The sequence below is a fragment of the Rhododendron vialii genome, chromosome 10a, assembly GCF_030253575.1.
Source record: "Rhododendron vialii isolate Sample 1 chromosome 10a, ASM3025357v1".
NCBI lineage: Eukaryota > Viridiplantae > Streptophyta > Magnoliopsida > Ericales > Ericaceae > Rhododendron > Rhododendron vialii.
Window position 1 is genome coordinate 8,502,889 of NC_080566.1, and position 18,036 is coordinate 8,520,924.

At 38.4% G+C, this 18,036-nt stretch overlaps 1 protein-coding gene and 1 pseudogene across 1 annotated transcript; both read left to right on the plus strand.

The window, feature by feature from the left end:
• The first annotated feature begins 92 nt into the window (after nt 1-92).
• On the plus strand, nt 93-4,821 carry LOC131302841 (uncharacterized; annotated as a pseudogene).
• LOC131303652 (uncharacterized) lies at nt 3,962-17,219 on the plus strand. The gene is made up of 10 exons (XM_058330613.1): nt 3,962-5,358; nt 8,671-8,767; nt 9,920-10,143; nt 14,138-14,203; nt 15,204-15,277; nt 15,356-15,431; nt 15,517-15,581; nt 16,610-16,870; nt 16,967-17,010; nt 17,102-17,219. Exons 1-6 carry the CDS (start codon nt 5,077-5,079, stop codon nt 15,381-15,383), a joined length of 771 nt encoding a protein of 256 aa, XP_058186596.1. The 5' UTR covers nt 3,962-5,076; the 3' UTR covers nt 15,384-15,431; nt 15,517-15,581; nt 16,610-16,870; nt 16,967-17,010; nt 17,102-17,219.
• The last annotated feature ends 817 nt before the right edge of the window (nt 17,220-18,036 follow it).

Genomic DNA, 18,036 nt, shown 5'->3' on the forward strand with positions numbered 1-18,036 from the left:
CATGACCGCTTGTAAAATTAGTTTAACCTTTTTAATTGCTAGACTTTCTACTGTTGGGCGCAAGATGCTGCTCTTAGTGTCACCAACAAAAAATGGAATCTGATTCTGCTGTACCTGAGGTCAACGTATGTGCAGCAGCAATGCGACTTATGCTTCAGATTCTGAATTGGGACTTCTGGTACGGCACAAATGCAGTTATGGGTGGAAAAGGTGCCATAGATGTATATTCAGCCGAAGTTAGGTATGAAGGTGCAAAGAGGTCTGATTGCGTCCTAGTGCCGGTAACAAATGGACATAATGTGTGAAAAGTTGTGGCCGTCAGGATACACGTTTCACCATTCTCCATTATTTTACTTTCTTGACAGTTTGTTAAAGACAATTTTGACATATTATATTCCAGTAAGAAATCAACCTTCTCTAGGGCTGCAACTAAGTTGTACTATTGAAATTCTGCTTTCAACAAATTCTGATTACATGGAAGATGTCACTGATAGAATTTAATCACATCTGATTGATTGACCTTGGCAAATTTACCTCTCTCTGACCCCTTGCTGTAAAATCTTGTAGCCTGGCCCTTGGCGTGATGTTTGGATAACAAGTTTTCACATTAGGTGGCTTTTAAGTTTGTACGGTGCGCTTAGAAAGAAGTTCTTGTGTGAAGGTTATTGGCTTGATTGTCCTAGTGCAGTCTCTGCATGGAAACTTATTGTACAGTTGAACTATATTTCCATCTGGTATAAACCTTTTCTTCCACTTTCCCCTCAATAGTTAGTTTTGCTTTTGCTTTCTCACATATGTTATTTAGTTGAAAATGACTACTTGCATCAGATGTATATTTTTCGCTGTCAGAGGACTTTATATACTGAAATCATTTTAATCGAACTGGGGAACAGGTTTGTATTTTAGGTTGTCTATGTTGCCGTCCCTGAAATCCTAGAATTCCTATAAGAAGACCTTTGACTCTTAGACGTGGGAATTATCTCGGTTGTAAGTTTGTAACACTATTGGTTGTTACACAGACATTAACCAGAATTTTTTTATATTCATGTGCCTCATCCAGTGCTATGGGAAGTCAAGCATCTTGCAACATCTCTCTCACTCTCTCTCTCAACTGTGGCAAGTTATATATGTCAGTTCCCTTAGAGCTGAATAAACTAAACTTGTTTAGTCTTATAGTCCAAAGTTATCGAGTTAGTCAATGGCTCATCATAAGCTATACATATGATTTTCCTTGAGCTAATACAAGCTGAACTTGCTTTTGTTTTGTACAGCTGTGAATTGTCGAGTAGGGAAATAGTCATCATATGGGTTGTCTAGGTACAAGTATACTGATTAACTATACTAGAGCTTTGTATACATAAATTGCAGCAAAGAAGTAAGAATTTAAGAAATTGTTTGAGTGATACTTATGCTGTTTCCAAGTTTTTACATGCTCAGATCATGAATGGGGAAAGTTCTAACCGGGCTATGATTTTCTTTTAAATTTTGTTTGTGCCTATTTTTGACATTAGGAAAATATTTGAAATTTCAAAGCTCCAACCTTGTTACCGAAGCAGAAGAGAAGTGAGAGGTGGTAGGAGGTGGTCTTTGAGCAGTAGTGCAAGGATGGGGCACTGATGGGGGCCATCTCCCTCCTCTAAAATTCAAGAGCCCCCGTATTAGATTGGTTAGTGAGGAGTATGTGGCTTTAGTTCTCTGGCTAGCATTATGTTCCTGTTAAGTTGTCAGTTGTCCCAAAAGCTGTAACAGTCACAATGGTATTATGGAAACTTGCTTGAATATGAATAACTCCTTTTGTTAGTTTACGTGTATTCTTACGTGAACTAATACGTTGATTCGTACGGAAATCGATTCTATGTATAGTTTTTGGCATGTTTTATCATTTCATAGATATAAGTTAGAAATATATGGATATATCCATTTCCTATCAAACTGGATCCCTTTTTTTATTTGTAGATTGGGTCTTTTAGAGAGTTTCTTTTAAGCTCTTAGGAAATGGGCCACCAATGCATATCAAGCTATTTAACATCCTCCCTCACGTGCAACCCTGTCTTGCAAGTGGAGATGCAACTTCTCATAGATAGTGCGAAACAGAATATGAAGGGGAGAAGTGGAATGCGAACGGGGAACAAATGCTAGCAAGGAGACTTGAACGCAAGACCTCCCCAAACCAGAGTTATGATACCATGTTAAGTTACCACTTACGAGTCGTTCAAAAAGAAGCAATAGTCATATTTATATTACATTTTTGCCCATTGTTACACTACTTAAATGATAAGTAAATTTTTTTTTTTTTGACTTTTGAGCTTTCTATCTTGTTGATAGAGCGGTGGCTATTGTGTGTGTCCTCACTCGTTAATGACTTGTTCAATTACAGATAATGGACAAATGCAAGACAAGCACCTTTTGCAACTGCTCTGTGGAATTATAAAATGGGTCAGTCCACCTGATGCCATTGCAAACGGTATTGAATGTTGAATAAGTGAAAGGTTCTATTCCTGCAGTTGCTTCTGCACCATCTCTCTCTCTCTCTCTCTCTTGGACTTTTTATGCATTGTTTGATGCCTCATCTGTTATTTGGCTGTGTTCAGTGAGATGCTTGATGGTTGCCGTGCACTCTTAGCCATAGCAACTGTAACAATGCCTCTTGTGTTTGACCAATTGTTGAAGTCCGTAAGGTCAGTTATATGATATTTCATTGTGTTCTTCATGATTATTGAGAGTATGTTATGTTAAATGAAGGTCAAAATTATATTTAGTAATTGCTTTTTTGCATACGGCTCTTGAAAGCTGACTTTTTTTGCTTGATGTTCAGCCCATTTGGTACTCTTAGCCTGTTTTCTGCCTTGACATGTGAAGTTGTTAAAGTCCTTATGGCTAATTTTACCGTAGAGGAGACATGGAGTTGGGTGGCACGGGATATCTTATTAGATACTTGGACAGCAGTTCTCATGGTATGTGTTTCTGTCGACTTCTAATGTGGATTGGATATGATTTCACACGTGCAGGAGGTCACTTGTCTTCTTTCTTTCTTTTTTCCTTGTGTACTTGTGACAGTCCTAGATCTTAGCATGTTGTTTTTATGGTTTGGCCCTCATTCTTTGTCATCACCATTTCTGGGGTCTGTAAATTTTTGTAATCATTAAGACTATTTTATGCACACGCTGAGGTTTGAGCGCATGGAGATACTTCTGAAATTTCTTCGAGGATTGTTATGTGATGTTCCAGCTACTGAACTAGAGAACTTGTTCCATACATTAACAGCCAGCGGATAACACCGGTCTGAAGCTTCCACCAGAAGGGTCAATGCTGCAGCCAATCTATTCGCCTTGATTGTAGAGTCTGAATTAAAGGGTAATTCTGATTTCTTCACATCATGTTGCTTTTCTGTTGCTCGGTTGGCAAGTTTTTGGTTAATTAATTGGCTTATAACATGATCTGATGTTATAGCGGCTTCAGCATTGGCCTTCATTGATGAGAGTGAATCGGAATACCTACAGGCTTCTATAACTGGTATGCCACTACGCCATTTTTATGGTGTATTGAATTCCTTTTCTATCACCTTTCTCGCTTCCATAGTCATCAGTCATGTTTTTGCAGTTACCATCTTTGTTTCAATAATTGATCTGTTTTCTTTGCAGGCATGGATGCAAGGTTAAGTTCTTGTGGTCTTATTGCCTGAGCAGCAATTAATGCCACCATTCCTTTACTCACGAGATTATTCTCTGAGCATTTTGCGAGGCTTCATGAGGTACTTTTTTGTTTCCTCTACCAAAGATAAGAAATCTTAGTTAAATCTTGTGCTTGTTGGTGGATATGATGAGTTATTTTGTACGTCCTCAATGGCACTATTGCGTAAGGGTGGATTTTTTTGGGATTGTGCAACTCTTGCAGAGTTCATATTCCTGCTTTTCATGTATGTAACAAACTACATGTATTGTCTTACACGGCATCTCAAAGTTCATATTCCTGCTTTTCCATGTTTGAAATTGCATTTCATTCTTACTTCAAGTTGTCTAATCTAAACTACTTGTGGAATGAGCTTTATTACTTGCTTCTTTTTGCATCAGTAAATCTCATAGCCTCATAGGCCAGTTCCTTGTTTAATGCAAACCAAATGTTCCCTTGAGAATTATAAAGAGAGAAACTCCCAAAATGGCTCTTGATAATTTTATTTCTTGAAATGATAAAACTACTAAGGAAAACCTAGGCCAATATATATGGCTAGCTAGGTACAATCACTTAAAGCACTAAAAGAACTTAAAGACAATATTACCCCTATTACATACTACATCATGGGACTAAAGACACGTACTCAAACGCTAAGGACAAAGTAAAAGTGACTACGTCATTGTTTTCATCTTTGCATCATTGTGTGCGGGATATTAATTCTATAGGAACGATTGTATGGTTGCCATTTTGTGTTCATTATTATTGTTGGTAAACAGCGATTTTTTGCTCTGGATGAAACCTTCATCTGCTGGTTTCTTTTCATTCTGTTGAACACAATTAACACTATCTCCCAACTTCTGTCTGTACCATGTTAATCTTCCTGAACTTTAACTTAGAGTTGCATAGGTCCTTAATCAGCTATGTCTAAAGGGTTCATTAATAGATGCTGATCCTGACGTGTAATTTAGTCTGCAGTTGTCTATCTTCTACTTAAATTTGTCGTTGACTGGGTGGAGGGACAAATTATCTACCTGGAGGCTCAAGAAACTGCTGTTGTTATTAAGTTTTGTATGCGTTTGCTTCAGCTTTACTCTTCTCACAACATTGGCAAGGTATCTTTTTCTTTCTCTGTCATTTAATGTCTCCTGATTTTCACCATGGAACCTCTTTAATGGCATGCTAAGAGCATCAATGATTTCTTTTCCCTATAATTGTTGTGTTTGCATCCGTAACATGAATGGATATGCATGTGGCTTGTGCTCAGTGGGCAAAATCAAAATTAAGAGCCTAACTAACTGCATTCAGGGCCAGCACAACTTGAAGATCACTCCTGGATAAGGAACATTGATACTTAATCATAAGATCTTTTGCATACATGTTCAATGAAGTAGACGTATCTAGTTCATGATCCGACACTGGTTATTTTTGTTAAAAAAGAGATATGAGTTACCATATGTCATTTCTAGATTTTATAATGAGATTTCTACCCAATTTGGAAAGAAGATTAAGGTCATTCGTTCTGATAATGCTTTAGAATATATGCAATCTTCTATTGCGTCTTTTTGTGTTGACCGCGGTATTATTCATCAGACTAGTTGTGTTCGCAGCTCTCAGCAAGATGGTGTTGCTGAACGTAGGCTTCGCCATGTGTTAGATGTTGCTCGTACTTTGATGTTCCACATGCAGGTACCTAAATATTTTTGGAGCGATGGTGTTCTAACTGCTTGCTATCTTATAAATCGTATGCCATCTCTAGTTCTTAATGATAAGTCTCCTTTTTCCTTGTTATATCCTTAGACTTCGCCTTTCTCTCTAATCCCTAGGGTGTTTGGTTGTGTTGCCTTTGTGCATAATCCCCTGGCCGCGATAAGTTATCTCCTAGGGCGCGTAAATGTGTTTTTTCTTGGATACTCTCGTACTCAAAAAGGATATCGTTGTTAACATCCCGAGTCTCGACGTTACTTTATGAGTGCAGATGTTACCTTCTTCGAGTCAACCTCCTACTTTACTGCTTCTGGACAGGATCTCTCTTCAGATCTCATATGTTGTCATGAGGGGGAGTCGCCATTGACTCCTACTCTCCCTATGCCATTCTCTCCCTCTCCCACTCCCTCTCCCACTTCCTCGTCTCCTCCTCCTTTGCAGGTATATCGACGTACTAAAAATAGGAAGGTTGTTGCTTATGGCCCCGAGGATTCATCTTCTCCGTCAGAGGTTCGTGCTCCCTTGTCTGCTCCTAATCCTGATGATTTACCTATTGCTTTGCGCCGAGGTAAACGTACTTGTACTCAACATCCTATTGCATAGTTTTTTTCTTACCACAATCTATCTCCTCGCCTTCATTCCTTTGCTTGCGCCTTGTTGTCTGTCTCTATTCCTTCCTCTTATAAGCAGGCCATGTCTTTGCCTGGATGGAAATATGCTATGGATGAGGAAATGAGAGCTCTTGATAAGAATCAGACTTGGGAACTTACTGTTCTTCCTTCTGGGAAACAATCAGTTGGTTGTCGGTGGGTATACATGGTGAAGTATCATCCAGATGGTTCTATTAAGCGTCTTAAGGTGTGCTTAGTATCCAAAGGCTGCACTCAAACATATGGTGTTGATTATTTGGAGACCTTTTTTCCGATAGCTCGTCTTAACTCTGTTCGCATTCTTCTCTCCGTTGCCGTGAGCCGTTCTTGGCTATTGTATCAACTTGATATTGGCCATTGTATCAACTTGATATTAAGATTGCATTTCTTCATGGTGATCTCCATGAAGTAGTGTATATGGATCAACCACCTGGTTATGTTACTTCAGGGAGTGAGCATCTTGTATGTCGTTTGCTCAAGGCTCTTTATGGCCTTAAACAATCTCTTCATGCATGGTTTGACCGGTTCAGTTCTGTTGTGCTTGCCTATGGGTTTCGTCGCTCAACTTCTGATTATTCTGTCTTTGTTCGCCACCGTTCTGCTGGCACTACTGTCTATCGTTTATGTCGATGATATCATTATCTCAGGTGATGACTCCACTGGTATTGCTGATCTAAAGTGCCATTTAGGTCACCAATTTCATACCAAGGACTTGGGTTCGCTTTGCTACTTTCTTGGGATTGAAGTGAGTCGTTCTTCAATGGGTATTTCTTTATCTCAGCGGAAATATGTGCTTGATCTTATTTCTGAAACTGGTCTTCTTGGTGCTCGACCTATTGATACCCCTATGGATTCTACCGTTAAGCTTGATGCAGAACAGGGCGAACCATTTCACGATGCAGGTCATTATCGTCGCCTTGTTGGGAAGCTTATTTATCTTACTGTTACTCATCCAGATATTACTGATGCTATGAGTGTCGTTAGTCAATATATGCATGCTCCTCGCCACCCCCATTTTGAGGTTGTGTGTCGCATCCTCTGTTATTTAAAGTGTGCCCCCGACTGTGGGTTGTTGTATTGACCCTCTCCTACCTTGTCTGTGATTGTCTTTAGTGATGCTGATTGGGCTGGGAGTTGTTCCGATTGGCATTCTACTTCTGGGTATTGCACCTTCGTTGGCAACATCTTGTCACTTGGCACAGTAAAAAACAGCATGTTGTTGCCCGTTCTAGTGCTGAAGCTGAGTACCGTGCTATGGCTCATACTGCTTCCGAAATGATGTGGGTTCATTCTCTTCTTGTTGACTTTGGGATCACTGTTCCCAGTCCTATGCAAATGTTTTATGATAATCAGGCTGCCATCTTTATTGCTAGCAACCCCGTTTTCCATGAGCGAACCAAGCATATAGAGGTTGACTGTCACTTTATTCGGGATTTAATACTGCAGAAGCACATTTTCACTCCGTATGTTCCCTTGCTATCTTGATATAAGTATATTGTGGAGTGTAGACGATAGTTAACGCTTCTGCCTCTTACATTATTTTCTCTCTCTTCCTCCCATTCTTTTCTACAAACCCTAACTTCATTTTATATCATTCAACTACTTGAATGAATCCTTCGACTGATGAATCCTTCGACTCGAATGATGATGAATCCTTCAACTCGAATGAATCTATAAAATTGCAAGGGAGCTCTATAAAAGGAGCTCGTAGTTGCTCAATAATAGGCTGGCTCCAAAGAGAGAATGGTGTCCAACTGCCTACGAAAGGATAAGTACGACGAGGACTTCCAAGATTCTAATTAAAGCCTTTTGGCTGTGGGGACTCAGATCAGCTAAGCTAATCCAACCTCTCACATGTCGGAACCTCGTCTGGTAGTGGTCTACTTGACTGTATCAAGAAAGCGTCCGCTATTCCACAGGTCTTGGTGTCGGGATGGCGACCGCTAACATTCCATGCTGTGGCAATGAAACCATTCATAAGTGCAGTCTGTCTACCCTCGTTCTTTTGATGGATGGGGGTTTTCTATTTTGCAGAGGTAAATTTGATTTGGTTTTCAACAGTTTCTATGATTTGTGTGGTATGGTAATATAGGTGTAAATTTGCCTTAGTAATGTCGCTTTAAATGATGCATGTATACCATTTACGGTCTCGCTATGCTTGTTCAACTCACTGGATTTTACAACATGTCACTGAATCATAAGGCTCGAAACACTACATGTCGGGTTTAATGAGGTACATAGGTTCAGAAAAACTGTATTTATTTGGGTAAATCTAAGCATCAGTAATAGAAGTAATAGAAGCCACATGAACACTCACCGAGGTGTGAGGGAAGGAAAAGGAAAAAAAAAAGGAAAAAGGAAGGAAAGAGAAAGGGAGGATGAGACGGAAAACAAACTAATTGGTGGGACAAGGGAGGTTCCATGAGGTGAGGAGGTCCCTAGAATTAGCACCAGGAGGAAGTTTAAACAAGGATAGAATGCAAATCAAATGACGATGGTGCTAATTCACTTGATTTGAAAGAAGTGTTTAATTGGGATTGAATGGCCCATTCAATTGGAGACAGGTGTACCGTTGTTCTAAATCATTTGTTGCATTACTTGATGCGCAATATTTTGGGTGCTAAAGTTATTATATTGCTCACAGATAGCCGACAAGCCCAGCATATATGTTTTGGACACTCCGGGAGTATTAGTTCCAAGTATGCCAGACATTGAGACAGGGTTGAAGCTTGCTTTGGCAGGTATCTCCTTTACTTTCATGTCTACTGTATCTTTTTTTTTTTTTTGTTACTTTCATATTTGTCAAATACTCACAATACAGCTTTTCCAGTATGCTTTTGATTTGCAGTATGTTTGAATACGGGTTGCTGATGTTGAATCATTCTCTTTTAGTTACCTATTAGAGTTGTGCATTTTGAGTTATTTCTTCCTTAACTCTTTCTTAGTATTAACCAGGGTTCTCTTGTAGTGATCGTATGTCATGGTATCATAGATACGTGGGGGGTGGGCTGATTAAAATCTGGAACTTAGTTTCCCAATTTCTCCTTTCTTCATATCTTCTTCTCGCTCTCCATTTTACACTACGTATATGATCTAAGGTATGTTACGGAAATAAATCAATGATTACTGGAAGTATTTACAAGCACTGTCATGCTTCTATAGTGCACCTAAATCATTCTTTTGCATCATCACTGAGAAAATAATTGTAGTTTGTACAATGCTGGAAAAACTTCATGTTAAGGTCAGTAATTCATGAGGAAATATGCTTAAGATGGAAGTGGTGCCAAATTTACCTTAAGACCTTGGCTAGAGAGGGAGCATCTATGTTCAAATGTCTTCAATTGGAGTTGACCATGCCATGTACTGCTGCTCTATGCCTTGAGGATAACAGCTATTACGTAACTAACACGCAACATGACTAGAGGGAGAAGAACAATGTGTAGACGTCTTGAATTTGTCAGTATTGCCATTTGAAACTTCCTCACTAGAATTATAGTTGTCTGGATAGTTCTATGGTGTCTCCCCCTCTTTTGATACTGGTATAACAAACCACAAAATGGCATAACATGTTATTCCATTGTGTGGATCGTTTTTTCAAAATGGCATAACAGTTTTTATTATTATTATATTGGGTCATAGCACTTTTTTAAAAATGGCATAACACAACCACTTGAAGGCATAACACTTTTTAAAAAGTGTTATGCCATTATTACAAAAATGGCATAACATAATCACTCAAAGGCATAACATAAAACCTTTGGGAGGCATAACCGGAGTCCCCTAGTCCCCTTTTGGGTAGGGGACACCATAGCATTTGCCTACTTGTCTATATGGTCTAATGCTTCTCAGTCCATCTGGATAATTAACTAAGGGAAAATGTTAATAACATGCAGGATCTGTTAAAGATTTGGTAGTAGGTGAAGAACGTGTTGCTCAATATTTACTGGCAGTTATGAACTCTCAGGGCAGTCCTTTCCTTTGGAAGCACTTGTATAATAGAAGAATGGAGGGCCTTCTGATTGAATCAGATGAAAAACATGAGTATAATCTCAAAGATCTTCTCCCAAAGAGGAAGCCCTTGGATAGGTCTGGTGACTCTGGTGTGCGCTACATTGAGGTAAATATGCTTGTCAACTTGTCAGTCTTCTCCGTAGTATTAATTGCCAGAAACCAAGTTTCATGAATATTTCAACCTATCCTACACGCCTATTTACCTAATGAGCATGAAGCTTTTGCGGCAATGTATGAAGCTGAGGGCCCTAAATGGTTATATTACCAACTTTGAGAGAAGTTATAAATGAACTTGCTAGTGATGACTGTAATTTTTGCGGCAACCCTTTCGTTATAGGTTTTGTGGTATTGATAAGTTCTTTGTGCCATAAAGAACTTTTACGCAAAAATTGTATCACGCCACCTTATGATAGCGTGAGATGTGTGATTCTTTTCTCTTGTTATTGCTACCTGGTACAAAACGTAAGTTCAGTGGCTGTGACTGACAGGCACATTACAGTTAAATTTAGATTCAAACCTAGGTTACTTAGAATGGGATCTTGGTACGCTGCATACCCTAATTCTTGAATCGAGACACGTAATGACCGATTCTTTTGCCAAAACTCCAGGATTTAGTTTGTTTATTGTAATACTCTTGGAATTACTTTGAATCATCTCTTGCTAGAACTCTGCTATATACAAGGTTTTATTTATTGGTTTCCTTTTGTCCATACATCATTGGGATCGCTTTAGGTTGCTAAATTCAGTAATTCACCAATTTGAAACTAGGGTGTATCATATTTTGGAACGTTTGTTTGATCCGGTATGTTATTCGTTTGACTTCCGGCAGTAAATACAACGTGTAAGTCTAAGACAAAGGTAACGACGAGAGGAATACACAAGCATTAAAACACCATCTCCACTGGGAGAGGGTGCTAGTTGTTGATCAAACATAAAGTAGGCGCCCAATAGATTTTCAGTCAAAGTGATTTTTGTGTTTTCTAAATACAGTCCTTAAAATTTTCAGATAAAAGTATGCTTATTTTTTCCACATACGACATGTACTTTCTGTTTTCAGTCAACACAATCACTGGGACTAGAATTGAGAATCTTGCATTCTCAAACCTGTAAAATTTACAGGTCAAAAATATTTGCATTAGTTTCTTTATTGTTCTCGTCTATGTTTGAAGGCCACTTATTTGGGTGAAAAACTTATCCCCTCGCTGAATCCAACAATTCACAAGGGATCTCATTTCCTTTGGGTGGCCAATCCCGCATGATTTTAAAATATCTAATACTGAGGATGGCTTAGGAATGGTCTTCGACCACTACTTTGTAATCATGCTTTATACATAGTCCCTTAATCAAATAGTCTCCCATCGGTGCATGGCTAACTGCTCCTGCCCTGGAATAGAATATTCCAAGTTGTGGTGGGATGTGTTTGTCAAGCAGGCAACCGATAATCAAGAGTTAAAGTTGCATGCAAATGAAAACAATGTGGGGCCTACCGGAATGTACACCCAATCTCAACATCTAATCTGGTAATTAAACAGCGCTAGAAGCTTGATCACTTCAAGAACAAATGCATCAAATCTGAAACAAGTCATGCTAATTCAGGAGAGAGTTGTTAATACACCAAAGACTACATTATTTCTCCTGCTGTCCTTAACATTTCGTTGATATATAATCTGCTAAACAAGCATTTCTTGCTAGAAACTTCAACAGTGAAATCAACTCCTTTAACGGAGAGATTTCTTAATTGCAGATTGCTTTCACCTTTGTAGTTTACCCAGCCTTGATCCTTGCGTATATGTGGCAAGCAGCTTATCTTTCCCTTATTTTTTAACTAGTTATAGTATTTTTCGGCTTATGAGACATGTCATTCTTTTGTAATAAATCACCCTTATTTAAAAAATAAGTACTTATTCAAAAAATACTTATTTTAGTTAGCGGAACGGGCTAGTTTCGTAATCACCTGTAATTCAAAAAATTCAAATAAGTACTTATTTTAGTTAGCGGAACGGGCTTAGTCTCTACGGAACTATGTGCAATTTTTAAACTTAATTTGTTTTTTTGATAGATCTTGTTTGATAAGATTTGAATGAGATCTTTTGAACTGTTTAAAAAAGGAAATTGATTTTGTCTCTCCCCTTTTTGTTAATGCCACTCCCCTTCTCTCACAAACCAAATCATCTAATAAAGACACAAAGGGGAGTGGCATTAACAAAAAGGGGAGTGGCAAAATCACTCCCCTAAAAGAAATTGAAAAATTATTATAATAGATACATTATTTTTAAACTCGAAAGTTTCAGTAGTTTTGTAGGTAATAAACTAGGGACCAACTTTATGGGACAGATAGAGTATATACGTAGACGTGTGCATATAAATTTCCTGTGAAGTGGTTTGGGTGAAAAACATTTTGGAATAATTGTAAGAGTATCCAAATGCTTTTACTGGCGAGAAACTGGGAAAAGATTGTAGAACCGTTCGCGTCTAAGTTTATCATGTAGAACCTCGGGTGTGTGTGGGGCCCACCCCACCCCTATTGTGAGTTGTGATATGAATTTTTGTGGGGCAATTCTACTGGAAATTTGTTTTGGTCTAACATATGAATTTTTTGTGGTTCACCATTTGAAGTTTTGTCGCCCATGTTTTGAGAGATTTGTGGTCCAACATATTTGTCCAACTTCTGCGGTAAAAAAACTTACCTATTTTGTTCAAAAATGTTGGCGCAAAAGTTATGCCACAAGGCAATAACATACGAGTTCTTATCGACCAACATATGAACTTTTGTGCTTTTAGGTTATGAATTTTGTGGTCAAAGATATAGTATTTGTGGTGGTTGATTACGAAATTTTGCGATGAGATATGTTGGTGCTCGAGATACGAGAGTGCATACCGTACACCTCCCCCAAAGGAGGTGTCTGCTATAAGTGTATAACTTTCTGGTGTGGGTGTTCACACTAAGCATGGTGTAAAGCGTGTCTCTTGTTGGTATTTGCCGCGTTAAAGAAGAGGGAGGGGGATGCTAAGGGTAGGGTATGTATGCAAGGGACACAACTCTTCACTTTGGGATTGTATACATGATAAATAGGCATTTCGTAGGTGGTATATCTCTTTGTTTCGTGCCATGAACCCATCAAACCACTAGAAGATGTATTTGGTATTTTGGTTTGAAAGTGAACCATCTAAAACCTTTGGAGACTGATGGTTTGAAAGTGAACCATCTAAAGCCTAGTGTCAAGTTGTGAGATTCGGATTATTGTTGTGCTCACCACCTACAATACACTTGAATGGACTTATTTGTGAACGAGAAGATTTTTATATGGTTAATTTCAAATGTTAATTATTTTTCAGAAACTAAACAGCCCCTTAAATGAATGTCACGAGCAGTTTCCATATGAACTGTTGATCCTAAGCTCCACTGATCAAGCTTCTAAGCATTGCAATTGTATAATCCTATAAGTTATACACTGTTGCAAAATGGGACTATGACGGTCATACTTGACCCAGTTGTTTCAGAAAAAAATTCTCCCTTGGGCTAACTTTGTTCAATGTTCCTCCCCTTCGCACAGTACTTGGTTTTTGCTTCAATATACACGTTTGGAGCAATGTTGGGTGCCACCGTAAGTGGCAAAATAGCAGATCTCATTCGCAGTAGAAAGGTGTTTTTTTGCTTATACATTGGATCTCTCCAAGCCAAATGTGGTTTCTGATTGTTCTATGTTTACGGTTTAACTCGTATTAATGCAGGCAACCTGGCTTTGTGACATATTTTACGTCATGAGGTGGCTTGCAATACTTTTTGCAAAGGTTTTTTTTCTGCAAATTATTTCCTTCCTCCCCCTTATGCTATGTTAGGATCTTGTTTTGAGCTAAAAGATGATTGAAGCAGGACTGCTAATCATTACACTGCAGGTTGGAAGATTCTTTTTCTTAAGTTCTTTAGATTTGTACTATTTTTTGCTGCATATGAGTATAAACAGAACTGCAAAACTTAAGAGAAATGTTAGTTGAATTTCACAAAGAAATCAAGTTATGAAGGTTAGGGGTTTTCATTATTGTCTGTTCATGTTAATTTATTGGACCTGTTACTATTAGTTGTTTTATGCTTTTAAAAGGGTGTTTGGTGGCTCGACCTTGGAAGATTGACAATGGGATTTGGTGTGGGCATTCATACCTATGTGGTAAGCATTCACGTTTCACTTTTGTAATGCCATACCTACCAAAAGGATTATTGGTCTTGCAAAACACTGCCTAGGTGATGGATTATGTGCATATAATTGCCAAGTTAAAATTTCAACACACAGTTCACGCCTTTTTTTTTCTGAACAGCAAAAAAAGAAGAAGGATTTACCTGTTCATAGTTTATACACATTCACGGATATAGTGTACTATTCTCGGATGTCAATGTACCTTTTACACATTGTTCACTGCTCTAAGGGTGGTGTTGGCTATTTCCAAAAGTTATATATAATCATATACAACTGATGTGCTCAAACAGTGTTTCTGAAAGCACAACTTCTTTTTTCTTTGAACCCCCACCTCTCTCCCGCCTGTGGGGTTGTGCTTTCACAAGTTTGGTGTAAGAAGAGATAAGGGGTACGTTGAGAAAACTATGTCCGTTCACTTTGAAACAAAATAACGAGTTAGAGGGGTTCTAAATGGGAACAATGCCATCATTAGATCATTTGGGTGAAGTTTTCTATGGACCAATCTACATATGCTAAAAAAACAGATGCGTGCCTCAGATTTTTGAAGTGGCCTCCAGCACCCCACTTTTAAACAAGTTGTATAATTCAAAAGAAATCTTGCGCTACAAAACGATCTATGATGCGATCCAAGATACTTTTCTTAGTAGATTGTGCTACATAGTTGAAGACATGAAATTTTATGTCTTCAAAGTTCATTTTTAATATATCTAATTGATTTTGTATTTTATACTGGGTATAACTAGTTTTTTAAACCTTGAAGTATCTTACGATATTGGATATGTACTATGCATGATGAAATGAGAAAAACAGTGCACGACCCGTCATTCCTGTTCAAATTTTTAATCAGTATTTCGTGTCTATGTACTTCCCAGTTTTTCTGCAAGATCAGAACTTTCTATGTGGGTTACTTATGTAAGTATCCCTCTGTAAGGCTGTAAAGCATGACCTGAACTTGATTTCCATTTCCAAACAGGCGTCTGTATATGTTGCTGAAATCACACGGTCACACCTAAGGAAATTCGAGGAGGATTTACAGCAGCTAACATGGTAAAATCCAAACATAGTAGACTTGGGTTAAAGAATCGACCCTTTGTTTACTAGGTCCATATGTTGCTGATTTTACAGCTCGTGCTATGTGCTGGTGTATCCTTAATGTTTTTCATGGGAAATGTCTTGACATGGCGCACCATGGCTATAACTGGTAACTCTTGAGTTGCCCAGACACCTCTCACCATTGCCTAAAAGCAGTTCCATCTTATTGGCTTTGATTTTTGTTATTCTTGCAGGACTGGTTCCATGCTTCCTACAATCTGTAGGCATGTTCTTCATGCCAGAGTCTCCAAGATGGTTTGTGAGTTCGAATTTTACTTGCATTGTTTCTCGTTAAAGTTAATTTTTGAGGTCTTCAAGCTTTTGTCGAAACATATACTTATACTGTTGCATTCCTATATTAGCTCGTCAAAGAAAGCTTTGAAATATGTACTATTTGGCTAAAGGCCCATTCCATTTTTCTGTTGTTGATTGCTTTTGCTTTTCCTCTATGGTTTTGGACTGAAAGTATTTCAAAGCAAAATGTAGTCGGATTATTCTTGATTATGTCGGAGCACTTGAGATAATGGGCGGGAGCGTAAGGGGGGCTCCTATGAATTTCAGTCGGTGGTGGCATACATACTATTGTCTATGTCAGTAAATCTAGAATCTCAAAATAAACTTTACGATGCATAGAAAAAAAAGGGAAGTGTCATAAATTAATACTACTACCATTGTTTTGCAAAAAAGAAATTGGATAAACTGAAATGGAGGTGTTTTAACTTCTTTTTTTGGGTGCTGCTAGAGGGTTAATTGGAAAACAAGTGTCGATATTCAATTTTGGGTAATGTGAAACAGTAGCGCATTTAATAAAACATGGTTGTTTTCTTCTGACACCCAGGGGGTTCACTTGCACCCTCTCCTAATAAGCTGTAACCACGTATGCACGTGCGCACATACCAGTGTTCTAAAAGTTAGCTACCTAGGCCGTCTAGTCCCTGCCTAGGTGCTAGGCAGTGGTCCAACGTCTAGATTAGGAAGCTGACTAGTTGGTGCCTAGTCCCTGCCTAGGCACTAGGCAGCCCTTTTCTGCTTGACTAGCGTCTAGCGATTTTTAGAACATTGGCACATACAAGGCGATCTCTTAGAATTCTCAATAGAAGATGTAAATGTATACATGCAAAGATTGGTCGAGAAAAAGAGTTGGAAGATACTTTACGACGTCTTAGGGGAAGATGCTGCTATTTTTTCAGAAGTGGCTGAGATCAGGATAATCCCCAACATCTAGTGTCAATTGAAGATTTGTGAATATTGGCATTGTAACTATTTCTTTTTTGGGTGGTATTACAGGACCATACGAAAACTTTTGAACAGCTCTCCAAAACGAGCATTCTAAACTTGTTTGAGTGAAGATATGCTCATCCGCTTACTGTAAGGGCATAAATTACAACAAATCAAAATTTCACATGCTACCTTTTGAAGGCCATCCTGATCTCCAGTGAACATTTAAATATCCCTTTAGATTAATTGGAGTTGGAATAATGTTACTGCTATAATTTGGAGGGTGCAACGGAATTTTGTACTACGCCAGTTCAATTTTTGAAGTTGTCGGTATGTCATGAGTCACATTGGTCAAGTAATTTATTTGAAACTCTGGAGTTAAGAGGAAATTAGCAAATAAAGTTGATTGTCGATGGCTTATTGCAGGCTGTTCAGCTAGTGTTGGGACAACAGCAATGGCTATTATTCAGGTTCTAAATCCTATATATTTCATCTAGGATTGTTAATGGCTCAAGAAACTTCTGAAGTACTACGGTATTACATATGTTTTCCTTTCTGTAGATTCCCTTTACTGCTTTGAATGTTCTTTTAGTGGATATATCCGGACAGCAACCACTTTTGATGGTGAGCTTGTGAAAATTCTGTTCGAAATTTTTGGTTTTTGTTGATCCATGAGCCATTATGCGAGTGCTTGCAGGTTTGTGGCAGGAACATTCTTGGGAAACATTCTTGTTGGGTTGGGATTCCTCTTTCAGGTTTGTTCAAGGACAAAACAAAACAAAACAAAAAAACAAAACAAAACATAACTCATGGGCTTATTTAAGTTACCCATCCATTTCCAAAATAGGTATCCAATTCATGAAAATGATGCTTCTTTTACTAAGGAGGCCGTGACAGAGGGACGAGAGAGATCAGTGTGCACTGGGGATGAGAGAGATAATAACTTGGAGATTGGGATTGGATAGGGTTGGGGACATGTTTGGATGTGTTCCACGGCTAAAATACTAGTTGCCCAATGATGACACCATGTCTTTTCTTTGCGTTTTTTACTTGGTGACTAAACGGTGGTCGGAAAATCAATTGGAAAAGCCCGCCAATATTTCATCAAAATTTCTTTTGGCCGGAAAATTTGTACCTTCCCCAATTAAACACAGTTTAGGCTCTCATGAATGAGTTTTGTCAAGGACATATTCGGTTGATTGTTGTATTGGCGAGTCGAAGACTAATATGAATATTAGTTGGTGAAACTGAATACTGACATTGGGCGAAAAAAATTTATTTAGCCGACAAACCAATTTATATTTTTGCGATTTATATTGATTTAGTCTGTTTTATTATTTTTTGTAACCCAATTATTATTTGGTCATCGAATGTGCTATTCGTTGTAGTGGCTTGCTTAGTTTTTTTTGTTTCGTTGATTATATCTAAAATAATGCTTTGCCATGATAGGGTTTCATTACTCAAGCGAGCTCTGTGCTATGTTGGTGTTATTTGGC